We start from the raw sequence: 14,109 nt of genomic DNA on the forward strand, positions 1-14,109 counted from the left end.
AAGGTCGACATTTCTGTATTATAAATCCTTTTTTTGATTGGTCTTATGTAATATTTGAATATTCTGAGCTACTGGATTTTTGATTTTCATGAGCTGTAAGCCGTAGTCATGAAGATTTAAGTATTGAAATATTTCACTTTATATGTAATGAATCTAGAATATATGAAAGTTTCACTTTTTGAATGAAAATACGGAGAAAATATTTCCACGATATTCTATTTTTTTTAGATTCACCTGTAGAGCTGCTGAGAGAGTGGATGTTTCTGTCACAGGGCGTTACACTCGATTTATTCATTTCAAATACAGGCTACATGTCACGCTAATGTGACTATTGTAATCGACAATTAGAGGTAGGATATCAAATAAACAAAGTAAATAAATGAATGGCACAAAAACCATTGACCTCGGATTCAGCGAAGGGTTAAAGTCCTGGTAGAAATCCTATTAAGCGTATTGGCTCATGAAAGTTACAGTTTAATCTTCTTTGCCATTGCCCTAAATCACATGGTCCCACGGGAGAGTAGATCTGGAGAGGATATTGGAATATTGCATCTTTTAAAATGGAGAGCATGGGTATGCTAACGGAGGAAGAAGTAAAAAAGGTTGGTGTGCGGACATTTCTTGTTTATGTAATCGGTAGCGTTGCTTGCAAACTAAAAAAATGTTGCTTACAGCGTTGCTGTAAATAGTGAGTGGCTTAATATTATTTCAGTGCGAACATACTTAGATTGTCTATCTGTGGCAGTTTTACTGCGAATTGCCTGATGTTACATACTTTTAAAATGATAGACCGATGTCGATGATGAATCTTACAGAAAGGCGTGTAGTCTGCAGGCTAGTAGCCTAGCAGGTTTTAAATAACCATTTCGCGTGTTTGCCTCGGACATAAGTCGTTAATTTATCAGAAACATGACATGCTTACTTATAATGTTGCCGTTTAATATAGCCAGCCTACACAATATGTTTGAAATGTAGGCTAGGTAATAAAAGCCAGGAACAATTGTTAGGTACTTTGTCTCACGTAGGTGGATAATGTATGGCAGATCCAGGGTCAGTTCTCCCAAACACATTATTGACATTGGAAGCGCTGAATCCAAATCAGCTCCGTACCATTTCACTATTATGAAAAAAACTGAAACTATGACTATGTCAAAATGATCGTACGTTTAGGGGTTTTTAAAATTATTGATTGTATATCGTACAAAGGGCCAGACTATCGTACAAATACGATAATTAGCGTACATCTAACAACGCTGCAGATAAGTAGCACAATGCATTAGTTTTACTGTATTCTTTGGTGATTATTTGAACAAATAGTTCTATTGGCAAATAAATAAACGAGTGCTTGGCATAACTTCCAACTGTGTTCCTCTATACATACAGTAATGGTATTAGATTGAAATGTGAAGATGAGGTGATCTGAAAGGTTATAGCTAGGATTAGTAGGATGTATCGGTTTGTGTTGCAGTACCAGGAGGATGGGTACCTCGTACTGGACGGGTTTCTGGACCCAGATGAGTGCGATGTCCTGAGGAAGAAGATGAGCGAGATTGTGGATAGGATGGATGTCCCAGAACATTGCAGGATCCAGTTCTCAACTGATCACGAGGAGCAACTGAAGGCGCAGGTAAATAACGTTAGTCTTCAAGTTTAAGAAAACGTAAAAGCCCGAATACTGTGAAGTATCCAAACATCCACATCAGGCATTGATTCGATTCTGATTTCTTGCGTGAATGAGCTGTGGTCTTTGTTTTGCACGCACCCGGGTGTGTCCTGTGTCTTAAAGATGCAGGTAAGTTTCTCTGACGCTGATTGCTCTCATTGTCTCCCAGTGGAATATACCATTCATGAAATGATTAAAATGTAGATATTTTGACCAGAACACATTTGGTTTATGATTTTGGGTTCTTTGAGAAATCACTAGTGTTAAAAAGTATGATCAGATGACCTTTTATTTGCGTCCCCAGGGCAGTGCTGATTATTTTATCACCAGTGGGGATAAGATTCGGTTCTTCTTTGAAAAAGGTGTTTTCAATGAGAAAGGTAAATTATACACATTACACGTGGAATCTGTCTTAAATGGTCCAATTAAATACTTGAAATAGGATTCGAAACTAGAAAATCAAGTGCCTTTCTGATTGTTTAGGAGACTTCACTGTGGCCAGAGAATGCTCTCTAAACAAAATTGGACATGGTGAGTCAATTCTTTTTTGCAATTAAAGATAGAATATTGTCTGATTTCAGATACTACTGTGTGTATAAATACAATATCTTCACTGGTGACTTCTGATGTACTTTGGTTTTTCTATTCTACAGCCTTACATGCTTTTGAACCAGTATATAAAAATGTTACACATTCCCAAAAGGTTCAGGTAAGACATGGCTATCTAAAGGTATCTTTCAGTTTCCTTATGTTTCCTGGACTATTATGTGACAGTATATGCTTTGGGTTGTTTTCGGTTGATTTATACTTGAGTACTGCATGATGTAATCATTGTCCACTGCCTTCACATTGATAGATAAGCACACACTAAGTTTAGTGATGCACTTTCAATCCCCTGTTCACTTATTTTATTGCAAATCCCCACTGTTTCAATGAATTGAATTGATATCTATGGATTTTCAATTACATTCATATTTAATTTATAAATCTGTTGTCAAAATAACTATGTTTGTATGGAAAAAGAATGAAAAAGAATAATTATTTTTATTGTTCCCCCAGACTGTGGTTAAGAAGTTGGGTTTAAAGTGTCCTGTGATTTTGCAGAGTATGTACATATTCAAGGTACAGTAAAGCCCTGTTTTTACTATCCTGTGTTCATGAGTTGGGGTAACTGTTTGCCATGCCTACAGTACACCAGAAGAAAATGCATGTTGGCATTATTCCTTTTGCAGACAGTCCTGTATTACCTGAATGACCACGGAGTTCACTTTGAACATCTGTAGAAGTTATTCCTTGCAGAAGAACAGGAACTAAAGATCGTCATAATTTTCTGCCATATGTAAATGCCAGTATTGTTCACATCATACTTGTCTTTTTAGCAACCTGGGATTGGAGGAGAAGGTAAGAAACATTTTCATACATGCAAATCCTATTGAAATTATATTATTGTACTACTAAAGAGGAGAAATGTGCAGCAACTGGAACTAATAAACTGGCTCATTATACTTTGGCATCAGCCTGAAAAATGTTTAAAAAGGGATCCCTCAACATGATAACATGTTTGATTTATTGTCATGTAAAATAGACATGTAGCATGTAAACCAAGTCTACTGGAATTTGTTTCAAGCCTGTTGATGATAAATGCCTGTATTAGGCAAGGCTATACTGAATACAATTTCAAAAACAAATCATCTTCAGTTAAAACTTAAAGGTAAGTTTTGTGTCTATCCTGCAGTGAATCCCCACCAGGACGCCACCTTCCTGAACACAGAGCCGCTGGGCAGAGTGATGGGACTTTGGATCGCGCTGGAGGATGCCACCCTGCAAAATGGCTGCCTGTGGTTCATTCCCGGGTCACACAAGAGTAGGGAATAATCTCAGAATCCCCCTAATGTTTAATGCCCACATCTCAGGGTCCATCCAGTCACAGTGAAGGCCACCAGACTTAAAAAAAACAAACTGTATCCTAAACAGTATCCTTAAATGTTGTACAGCTTTTTATGGCCTCTTTGCATCTGTGCATCACAAGATGTAGTGCTTTGCAATTTCTAGCTAATATTGGCAAAAAAAAAAGAGGCAAATATTATTAAAATATCCCAAATAAATATCAAATATATGTCCTAAAGAGTACATATTACTCTTCTCTAACACACGATAAACCTTGCTGTTCTAGTGCATACTGTAGATGGGCCCTGAGATCAATCAAATCCTGACATGCCAGTTCCATCTGTGGGCCGAAGCGCCACAGGGTGAAGCACTGTTGGCTCTGACTTTGCCCCAGGAAAGGGTGTCTGGTGGTGCACAAGCAAACCTTCCTGTCTGTGGGACTAATGAAATGCATTGTGATAAGAGGCTGATATAACCTGCTTCAGAGCAGGGCACATGTTGGCTCTTCTACATCGATTGGACATAAAAAATTGCTGGCATTATAGGTATTTTGAGTAAAAGTATTCATGACCTGTATACACTTTGAAATATGCAGCTCACTGTGTCTGTGTCCATTCTCAACCTCAGATGGGATCACAAGGCGAATGGTACGCACCGCAAAAGGTGCCTTCCCTCTGACAGACTTTGTGGGAAGGGAGCGGAACTATGACGACAACCTTTTCATCCCTACACCGGTTAAGAAAGGTATGGCCATCCTTCTCTTGTGGGAAAGAGAAAATAACCCAATTCCATTGTGTTATATAAAAAAGCAGTCAGAAATACTTTAAAAGGCAATGAAATATGCCACGTCATGGTTTAGTAATCAGGTACAGTGCACTTTGAGTGCTGGTTAGTCATAAAGAGGTCTGTGTGAGAGGGGTCAGTTCAGAGAGATGAACCTGGGTCCATTGTCTAGTGGCGCGCATGTCTGGGGTGAAGTTGGGTGAATGTTCAGCTGACCTGGGGAAAGTCTGTGTGGAGAGCGCAGATTTGAGATGAAGTGAAGGAAACCTCTGCACTGGGCCGTGACACGCTGTTCTCATGCAGGAGGACTGGTTCTGATCCACGGAGAGGTGGTGCACCGCAGCGCCGAGAACATCTCCAGCCACTCGCGTCACGTTTACACCTTCCACGTCATGGAGTCTCAGGACACGCTATGGAACCCTGAGAACTGGTGAGTGTGCCCGCAGGGGACATGGCGGCAGAAATGGCTGCTCCCTGGTTTGCGGTTTCTGAGATACTCAAAGCACCCTGTCTGCCACCAACAATCATTCCACAGTCAAAGTCACTTGGATAAAACCTTTTCCCCATTCGGTTGATGTGAACGTCAACTGAAGCTCCTGACCCGTATCTACATGATTGTATGCATTGCACTGTTGCCACACAATTGGCTGATTAGATGATCGTATTAATAAGTAGGTGTAATGAAGTAAAAATGTTCCTAATAAAGTGCTCTGTGAGTGTATATGCAATAATTTACCTCATCCTTGGGACGTTTGGTGCCTGCAGCCAGAGGAAGCCATGGAATGCCTGAGAATTGAATGTAGTACTTACTTCCAGTCATAGTAAACCCTGCTGAGAAAAAAACAGCTCAAGGTAGGTTTTGAAACAGCTGGTAGCTGGTTGACCAGTTCAGACCAGCTCAAGCTATGTTTTGAAACAGCTGGTAGCTGGATTTTATACCAGGGAAGATATTCTCCGCCCTTCAGAGGCATGTGAAAAACAATGAGCACTGAGCATCATGAGACATGGTGAGATACGGATGATTTTCAATAACCCAAATGTTACTTAGACAGGAGCAATGTGTCCGAATCACAGTGTCTACATTAACATTTGGATTCCCCTTGGTGTCACTGTAAAACTGTAAATAAAGATTGTGTATTGACTCACTTCTTCGTGCTAGTGTTTCATAGGGAGGAAATGTAGGCTTAGAGCAGAGGTGGCCAACCCGTGTCCAGGAGAGCCACAGGTTCTGCTGGTTTTTGTTTTCACTTTAAATACAGCAACCACTTTAGACCCAATAAACCTGGGGCCTATATCACAAAACTTCTCTATCTCAACTTGCTCGAGCAAAACCCAAGACAGCCGAGTCAACAAATCCTGAACATCACAATCACGGATAACAGGAATTACTACGGACGCTAGTTATAAACTCGCTCCGCCAACCCTGCAACTCATGCTGTGTTCCATTAACAGTCAGAGGTCGGAATGTCCCAGTTCAAATGTCCCCAGCTTCCGACCTCCAGCTGTTCCAGGTGCACAATGTCAAACATAAACAGAAAACATGGCTGAACGTGAAAAACCGGTGGTGCTTATGTGGCAAATGTATAACCACACAAACTGTCCACATTCTGCACTGACCCAACTATAGCAGAACTATAGCACTGGTTAATTGTGCTCCGGTCTACCTACATTGGTAGCTAATATGCAAAAGTCAGTCGGCCTAAATACTATAATACTTTATATTTTGGTATTTTTTACATTTTCACAAATAACTTTTGTGCAGAAAAGCTAACTTTCAGAGATCATTTGCCCTAACCAGCTAACTAATAATATAAAAAAATCTTTCACATCAGTTCACAAGCAAAACAGGCTTTACAATATGACAGGATGTTTTATTTTAATGTCATGCAGGAACAAATACTTTGCGTTGCCTTTTAGTTGATGGTATACCATATACAATTCTTGCCTCCATAGGTGCTGCCATTGTTGTCAGACAACTGCTTCTCGTGAAGTCGGGGTAGATGGATTTGCCCCAAGTTCACAAGTAGGAATTCCAACTATGAGTGACGTTCTATCGCACTTTTCTTGATAGGTCGGAAAAACCCGACTTCCGAGTTGTCTGGAACACAGCATAAGCACAGTTAGCCGGCTACCCTGCTTAGTCTGCTTCCCGATACAGGCCCCAGGTTAACCGATAACTGATTGATTACACAGTAAAGTGCTGAGTAACAGAAAGAAACAGCAGATCCTGTGGCTGTCCTTGACTGGGGCTTCCCTCCCTCTGGCTTAGATTAATGCCTTGTCTCCTCTCTGGTGTGTTGATACACAGATAATAATCATATTGGACAGAGACAGTATGTTTAGATGCAGGGACATGCAGCAGAATACTATATGTTGTCTTTAAAAAATGTGTCATGTGTTGAGCCCCTCTCCTGTTTTCAGGTTACAACCCAGCCCGGAGCTGCCCTTCCCTCCTCTCTACACCTAGAGCCAGCATCCCTGCTCCACCACATCAGAGAGAAAGCAAATGGCAACTTTCTCTAAAGTCAGATTCTTATGAAATACTGACGGGACACTTACTAAACACTTAAAATACATTTAAGCCAATAGAATTACTGCACTGAGTACAGATAGGCCTAACCACCAGCAAATAACTGCCAACTGTGACCAAGTGACTGATAGTGTTTAAATATCAAAACATACATTTTATGCATGTTTATTAATACATCCATAAAATTGTAAAATATGAATAAAGCCAGCAAGACTGATACAAGAACCACTGTTCATATCCAGTCCGTTATTTCATTAATTGACCGATTTTGAAGCCCACCAGACAATCCTGTAAATGTGGCACAAGGGAGAGAAATATCAGTTATTAAAAGCATGGATGTCTGCACACTGCAGCCAGGTTGTACAAATCCCTATTTATTGATATGTCCTCCATTCCCTTTTAACCCAACATTATTCAATCAGAGAGAGATGTTACAAGTATACAAAAGCAGTACATGCTACTTATAAAGCAAATTCTATACTATACATATACAGAAACACTGCTGAAAATCGCTCATATATTCAGTCAAGTAAACAGAATACTGAATATACAGTATCAGAGGCTAATGGTTTCATGATACTTGATACTACAAGATCTGAATATATAATGTAATTATGGCAGATTGTATCATGTTAGAAGCTGGACATGTATACATGGTATTAAACTGAATGGTCATGCAGCAACTCTAGAGGGTGAATTATGGCTTGTCTTCATAGTGCAATTACAGTAATAGAGTGAAGACATGCAGCAGACAGTCTTTGGTGATGTTTCCCCCCACTTCTTTTTGCTCTACAGAAATGCACGATGTCTATTTGTGCCTAATCCCCGCAAGGACACCTCACACACAGGTCAATGAGAACTCTTACACTTTATTTCCCATGTATACAGCTGGATGGCCAAGTATTCTTCAAGCCTTCTTCAGTTTCAAACTCGGGGCTCACTGGTAATGTTAAGAGGATATTACATTACATGTTATTTAGCTGAAGCTTTTATCCAAAGGGACTTACAGTCGATTAGACTAAGCAGGGGACAAACCCCCCTGGAGCAATGTGGGGTTAAGGGCCTTGCTCAGGGGCCCCAACAGCTGTGCGGATCTTATTGTGGCTACATTGTTTGAACCGCCAGCCAGTACATGTCCAAGTCATGTACCTTAGCCACTAGGCTACAGGCTGCCCCCTGATATTATTATGCAAACCACAAATGTGAATGACTGCTCCACACAACCACTCAAGATAAATGTGAAACTGACTGTTGCCTGCCTACAACCAATCTCATTCAGCCACTGGTTAATATGTTATAAACAGCACATATCCTGTTTTTAATTGACTGTGTTTTAGAAAGGCCATTGCTCGATGCCACTGCCTGTTCTTTCTCAAAAGAGTTATGGAGTTATTTCCTACATTGCTACACCTTATTCTGTATTTGTTTGGCTGGACCTACATTATTTTTTATTAATTTATCTGTCTAAGGCAACAAAATATGTCCTCTGCATTTGACCCATCCTAATCACTTAGGAGCAGCGATTGTTGCCATGGGTGTTAAATTCCTCTGCATGATTGTCCTGAATGCTGCAACATGAACTGTGGTTCCTCAACATGAAACAATCTGCCATACAGCACTGGACAAGGCTGACCACTGCCTCCATACTGGTGCAAAGCAATGGCCAAGAAGCCAAGGCAAGAATGTGTTTCTTAATAAACATTGCACATATAAAATAGAAAAAACACAACAGACTGAGCTGCAACATCATGCAAACAATCTACTGGGTAAAGTAATTCAATTATTAAATTCTGGCCCACTTTGTCTTTGTAGATGCAGCGTAGTTGTCATATATAGATTACATGCAATGGAACATGGGGAATCAATGGTGCACATGGCAATATTATTCTCAAATATCCTATGCGAAGTCAAATTGCCTGAAATGACTACATCTTAAAACTGCAATCAGGTGAATGCAATTGCTAAACGTCAGCCGGATAACCATTCCCTAAATCTGGATTGCAGTTTTCAGTAATGAACAGAGCTACTTGGGCCAGCTGTGAGAGGAGGAATTGTTTCAATGTTTCCATCAATGCATATCCTTCTCCGAATTGTGACAAGAATTTAAACTATCATCAGAATTTTAAAGTGCCATCGAGATCTCAAACCTTGACATGTGTTACTAATTTACCAAGGACATGGCATTTTACACTGATATGTAGGCTACTACACTTTACACTGATATGTAGGCTACTACACTGCGTGACCAGTACATTCTTTGAGGGTGACACTTAGATTTGTCATTAGAATAGGGACATTCCAGTGCAAGCAATGTCATGGACTCATGTAGCCTGGTAGCTTGCATCTCATTCCTTAATTTTCAGATTATTAGCTTTTAAATGAAATACGGTTATTGTTGTCACATGAGTCCAGTGTATGGCACACTAGGAATGTCTCGATTTATCAGGAATATTGGACGTCCTGCTTTTTACTTAATTTAGTTTGGCCTTCTGGGGTAGATAAAATGTGTAGCCAGTGGTTTCTAGATGCAAACCACTTACGTTAACATGCGTGGTCTAAACCAACTGTGTTCCTGTACAACATAAACACTCAAGCAATAACACTACATCAGCCAAAGAATGTATACAATGCGAACCATGTTTAGTCAAAAACATGAATACATTCATTACAGTGCAAATAAACTATTAATGCAAATAAATCATGAAAAAAGGGGCAATATCAGACACATCACTAAAGAAAAGACAGCATTCACAGCATCACGTTTGACAATTGGTCATTAAGCCAGCAGCATGGACGTGAGTTATTAACACAGCAAATGAACTGACTGTAGTGATTCCAGTGTCAAATTCCATGATGTGTCCCATGACTGGGGTGAGAGGAACAACCCAGTACTAACGGAGGTTTATGGCATTGGGGGGGGGGGGGTTAGGATTATGGGAAAGACACATGCACCTTTAGGATGACTATGATACTCATTAACACCAAATTCACTCAACTGTGCTCTGCCTGTTGACCGAGTGATCAGGAATGTGTCAATCGTAAAGAATATGTCCATGAACGAAATGCAGCGAGGAGAGCTTTGATGGATGTACCTATTACTAAACACCACAGGGTGCAGTGTAAGTATAGACACTACAGTACTGTCTATACATTACAGCATTTTGTACCTTATTCATTCATATCTCGCACCAATTCAGAAAATGTGCTGCAATTTTCCATTGAGCAAGCATCAGTTTGGACCTTCAAAATCACACTGTCAGCTTTCACTCGAAGTGAAACAGGCAAATGTGGTTACCAATACAGTATGTCTTTTATATTTAAGACTAATATACCTGAAAATAAATCTTTAAATAAATAAATTTACAACAGATACTTAAAATGCTGGTCCACAAACCTGCTCTTGAAAGCCACACATACTGAAATGCTCTGAATTTAGCATTGAATATACTGATCATCACTTAAAAAGGTCCTCCATTTTCTCAGCCTCAAATCCTGAAGCTATGTGCAAATGTTTCTGCAGCTGTTGCAAAAAAGAAATCCACAACATGGCGAAATCCAACCTCTCATTTAATAATGAATGACCTCCAACTGCTTTGGTACCTGTAAGGTGTGAACATCTCCCCAAAGAAATTTAAAGGGGCAGATCCACAGCAATACAGTAATAACACAACAAGAGTCAGAAGCACAGGACAGTGCAGAATATTGCGGGTGTCCACAGCAACAAACCACCAACAGAGTTTCAACTTGGGGTTCAAAATGGGCGTACATTTGACTAGTGCACTGCACCTCAATGGCTCCTGTAACAATCCAGCTATATAAATGGATGTCTGTAAGCACTGTGGGTGACCCTAAACGAGCAATGGATTCCATAATCACTTGTATCAAATAAAAATGTTACAGCTCAATAACCACTATATTACGTGTGTGACAGCCGTCTAGTCTAAAGACAGTGCAATGTAAAATAATTGGGCTCATGCTTTCCCCTGTAATGCTGCAAAAGCAAAAATATTATTCAAACCCGAAGGATCATTTTCAATACACTGCTGTTGTTTACTGTACTCACTAAAGCCAATTCATTTGCCAGTGTTATTCGACATAATTGATATATTTGTAGTAGTACATATCTTTAATTGTACAAAAGGTACCGCATGAAACATTAGCCTCATATAGCCTACATTGTATGTTTTTTTTTGTGATGGTGTTTCCTGTACACACAATTCTCAGTGCAGTACAAAAAGAGGTGCTAGTGAGCTATCCTTCATTTTGTAGTTGTTACTGCTGGGATAACCAGGCTGGTTTTCATGGTCTCCCCGAGTTGGACTAGCCTTCTTTTGCCACAACACCTGAATCCCTTCTATGGTGTACTATGTAAGGACTTTGGGCTTTTCTCCAACTTCAAGAAATAAAGCCATCAGATGTCTACCACTTACAGCCAAGCCTTCAAAGCAACAGCATAATAATCATCAAGCTGAGTGGCACCTTCACTACCCCCCTGCAGTGCTGTACGGTCTGAGGCCGAGTTCAGAGCATGAAGAGGATGAAGAGGTAGAGCGGGAGGAGAAGGTTGTCTATCTGGGTGGTGTAGGCCTCCAACAGTGACACCAGGGCGATGGAACCCACGATCCACGCGTAGCTGGCGTTCAGGTTGATGGCCCCGTCGAAGATGAGGAATATCACGACGGCGATGATCTGAGCGAAGATGGAGGTCGCCGTGCCCTCCATGGTCTTCTTTGTCCCCGGCCACTGAATCTCCCCCATGCTGCTGCCAAAAACCGAGGCCATCGTATCCCCGACCCCCACGGCCAACACCCCGGCATAGGGCACCAGGCCCCCTGCCCCGGGCAAGCTTCCCTTGGGGGCGCAGGGGCCCGGGAACAGCCAGATGGGCAGGGACATGCCCAGCAGCAGGTAGATGTGGGTGAGGATGAGGGGCCCAGAGTCCCGTTCGTCCAGAAAGAGCGTGAGCAGCTGCCGCAGGAGCTGCCCCAGGGGTCGGATCCTGAAGTACCGCACGTACTCCAGGAGGAGGAACGCCGCGAGGCAGCCTACCGAAGCCACGTGGAGCAGCTGCCGGTCAAACACCAGCCCCGGCACATAGGTGGCCACCACGATCAAGTGGAAGTACTTCCGCACCACCGTGGAGGCCTGGTGCTTCTTGGAACCGGAGGCCCTCCTGTAGTTCTGGTGCAGGACCACCATGGACGCTAGCGCAGCTAGCAGGACCCAGTAGGCCAGCAGGTAGAGGCGCTTCTGGTTGAGCGTGACAAAGTCCAGCAGCCAGGTGAGCGGGTGCCTGCGGATGAGCAGCGAGAGCCAGGGCATGATGATCCCCAGGGCGAGCACGGCCGTCATCATGTGGAAGAAGAGCGAGGACACCCAGGTCTCCGACTCCATGAAGCAGAAGAGCAGGGTGAAGAAGATGCCCAACAGCAGCGACCCCACCACCACCACGGGCAGGAAGTAGTTCACGGGGTCCCCCTTCACCTCCGCCAGGTTGAGCGAGCGTTTGATGAGCTGGTTGATGATGAAGCTGATGCCGCCCACTATGAGGAGGGCCTCGCCCGGCGTGAAGCAGCGGGGCAGGAGGTACAGCACGATCAGGCTGAGGTAGACGAAGATGAGGAGCACTTCCAGGACCTCGATGACCTCCGACACGGTCAGGGCCTGCTTGGTGGTGTACATGACGACGCTGCCGGCGAGGCCTGCCACCACGCAGGTGTTGGTGGGCACAGGTCGGGTGATGCCCAAGGCGATCAGGGAGAGGAACAGCGCCAGCATCATGCCGGTGACCGTGATCACCATCGAGAAGCGCTCAAAGTAGACGTTCCCCGAGGCCTCGCAGCGTTCCCTCAGGGCTAGGCCCAGGAGAGGCATCACCATGGACGCTGGCACTATGCCGCTGGTTGCCGATGGCCGGAACTGAAACACGGCCCCACCGGACTTCAGCAGACGGTCCCATTTGTGCTGCACATAGAAGGCCTGGATGGCTAAGGCGATGGAGCACCACGACAGCTGGTTCCACACCACAAAGTGCACACATAGAACAATGGCAAACACCACAAGGGACTCCACAATCACTGGATTGGCTAGCATGGCTGCAGGGGGGGGTCCGGCCTCCAGACGCTGCACTTCCAGACAGATGTCCTCCAAAAACAAAATCAGCCCTCCAGAGCAGTCAGTTTCTTTCACTTTCACACGTTAACATCGTCTGTACATCCCCTGCCAATTCATGTCACCTAAAACACAGAACAATACACAAAACACATCCAATAAAAATATTAAACTGCAAACATCCTTTCCTCGGAAAAAAATATGCATTGTATTCTAACGTTAGCTAAGTAATACGTTCTTTGGAAAGTTTTTTTTCAAATTCGATAATGAAATGTACACAAAACAGGTCATGGGATATTTCACTAGGTAGTAATGTTGATTCCTTATACACATTGTGGTCACTAACAAGATAGGCTTTTATACAATATTGCTCCCCAGAGAAAGGCATCCAGTACTTGTATTGCTAACAAAATACCAATGTATTGCAAAATACAACATTTAGTTCTAACACACGTAATGTAGGTAATGTTAGCCTACTCCGATTTTCCGTTATTTGATAGTACCTACCTTGCTGCTTCTGGAAAAAGGCAAGTCAAGCGATTCAACCTTCTTCGATGGAATGAATGGGATTCGTTGCAGATGTAGTTCGCTTGCTAGCTAAGTCAGCCTTCTAATGTTACGGAGAATATTACGTTTGCACGAAACGGTAATGCTACCTAACTACCTAGGATACGAAAGCATATTATTAGCTAGCTAATTAGCTAATAGTCCCCAAGCAAGGAATGACATTAAGCAGTATCTTAGCATAAGGACTAAGGTTAATATGGGACAGATCACGTAATAACATAGTTCGTTAACTAGACAAAAACAAAATTGAAGACATATGTGTATTGACTCACCCTTCAGATGTAAAGTAAGTGTGTTTAAAAACAAAAAATAAACGAGCGGTCTCTCTATGATGTTCGATTCGTTTCTTTTTTCGCTGTCACAGCTGGCAAGAGGACCCTGGTAGCCATATTGACACAAAATCACGTGCTCTTCAGGCGCATGTCACAAAATTGCAATTCTAATGATACACCGCTAATCTTGCAAGATATTTTCAGACAGCTCGATAATATGTGGACGGACCAGCGGATGTAAAATTTAGTGGAATAACATTATTGTAATTGTATGTATTATGCACAATTGCGTATTT

General features: G+C 42.3%; 2 protein-coding genes and 1 long non-coding RNA gene across 6 annotated transcripts in view; 1 reads left to right on the forward strand and 2 right to left on the reverse strand.

Annotated features, from left to right (window-relative positions):
- Window positions 1–1,776, reverse strand: part of LOC133105597 (uncharacterized) — a 5,475-nt gene extending 3,699 nt beyond the window's left edge. Inside the window, exon 1 of the long non-coding RNA XR_009703873.1 lies at window positions 1,487–1,776. This is a non-coding gene — a long non-coding RNA (uncharacterized LOC133105597). The remainder of the gene's footprint in view (window positions 1–1,486) is intronic.
- Window positions 369–7,088, forward strand: phyhd1 (phytanoyl-CoA dioxygenase domain containing 1). Of its 2 annotated transcripts, none has more exons than XM_061215796.1 (11): window positions 369–602; window positions 1,469–1,627; window positions 1,968–2,043; window positions 2,147–2,194; window positions 2,317–2,372; window positions 2,723–2,785; window positions 3,043–3,064; window positions 3,399–3,527; window positions 4,178–4,294; window positions 4,637–4,763; window positions 6,755–7,088. In XM_061215796.1, exons 1-11 carry the CDS (start codon window positions 561–563, stop codon window positions 6,798–6,800), a joined length of 885 nt encoding a protein of 294 aa, XP_061071780.1. In that variant the 5' UTR covers window positions 369–560; the 3' UTR covers window positions 6,801–7,088. The 2 variants fall into 2 exon arrangements, with proteins under 2 accessions (XP_061071780.1, XP_061071781.1); XM_061215797.1 differs by lacking the exon at window positions 369–602 and adding an exon at window positions 608–688.
- A 129-nt stretch (window positions 7,089–7,217) lies between these two features.
- Window positions 7,218–14,052, reverse strand: dolk (dolichol kinase). 3 transcript variants are annotated; one of them, XM_061215794.1, is made up of 3 exons: window positions 13,814–14,052; window positions 13,482–13,638; window positions 7,218–13,099 (listed from the first exon to the last, which is right to left on the reverse strand). In XM_061215794.1, exon 3 carries the CDS (start codon window positions 12,954–12,956, stop codon window positions 11,385–11,387), a length of 1,572 nt encoding a protein of 523 aa, XP_061071778.1. In that variant the 5' UTR covers window positions 12,957–13,099; window positions 13,482–13,638; window positions 13,814–14,052; the 3' UTR covers window positions 7,218–11,384. The 3 variants fall into 3 exon arrangements, with proteins under 3 accessions (XP_061071778.1, XP_061071779.1, XP_061071777.1); XM_061215795.1 differs by lacking the exon at window positions 13,482–13,638; XM_061215793.1 differs by having other exon boundaries at window positions 13,482–14,052.
- Between the last annotated feature and the right edge of the window lie 57 nt (window positions 14,053–14,109).

This window comes from Conger conger, chromosome 12 (genome assembly GCF_963514075.1).
Source record: "Conger conger chromosome 12, fConCon1.1, whole genome shotgun sequence".
NCBI classification, from domain to species: domain Eukaryota; kingdom Metazoa; phylum Chordata; class Actinopteri; order Anguilliformes; family Congridae; genus Conger; species Conger conger.

Coding starts and splice junctions, on each gene's coding strand:
- phyhd1 (XM_061215796.1), top strand. CDS start 561: ATGGAGAGCATGGGTATGCTAACGGAGGAAGAAGTAAAAAAG. Junction 2,044..2,146: donor AGGTGTTTTCAATGAGAAAG/GTAAATTATACA, acceptor CTGATTGTTTAG/GAGACTTCACTGTGGCCAGA. Junction 2,373..2,722: donor CACATTCCCAAAAGGTTCAG/GTAAGACATGGC, acceptor TTGTTCCCCCAG/ACTGTGGTTAAGAAGTTGGG.
- dolk (XM_061215795.1), bottom strand. CDS start 12,956: ATGCTAGCCAATCCAGTGATTGTGGAGTCCCTTGTGGTGTTTGCCATT.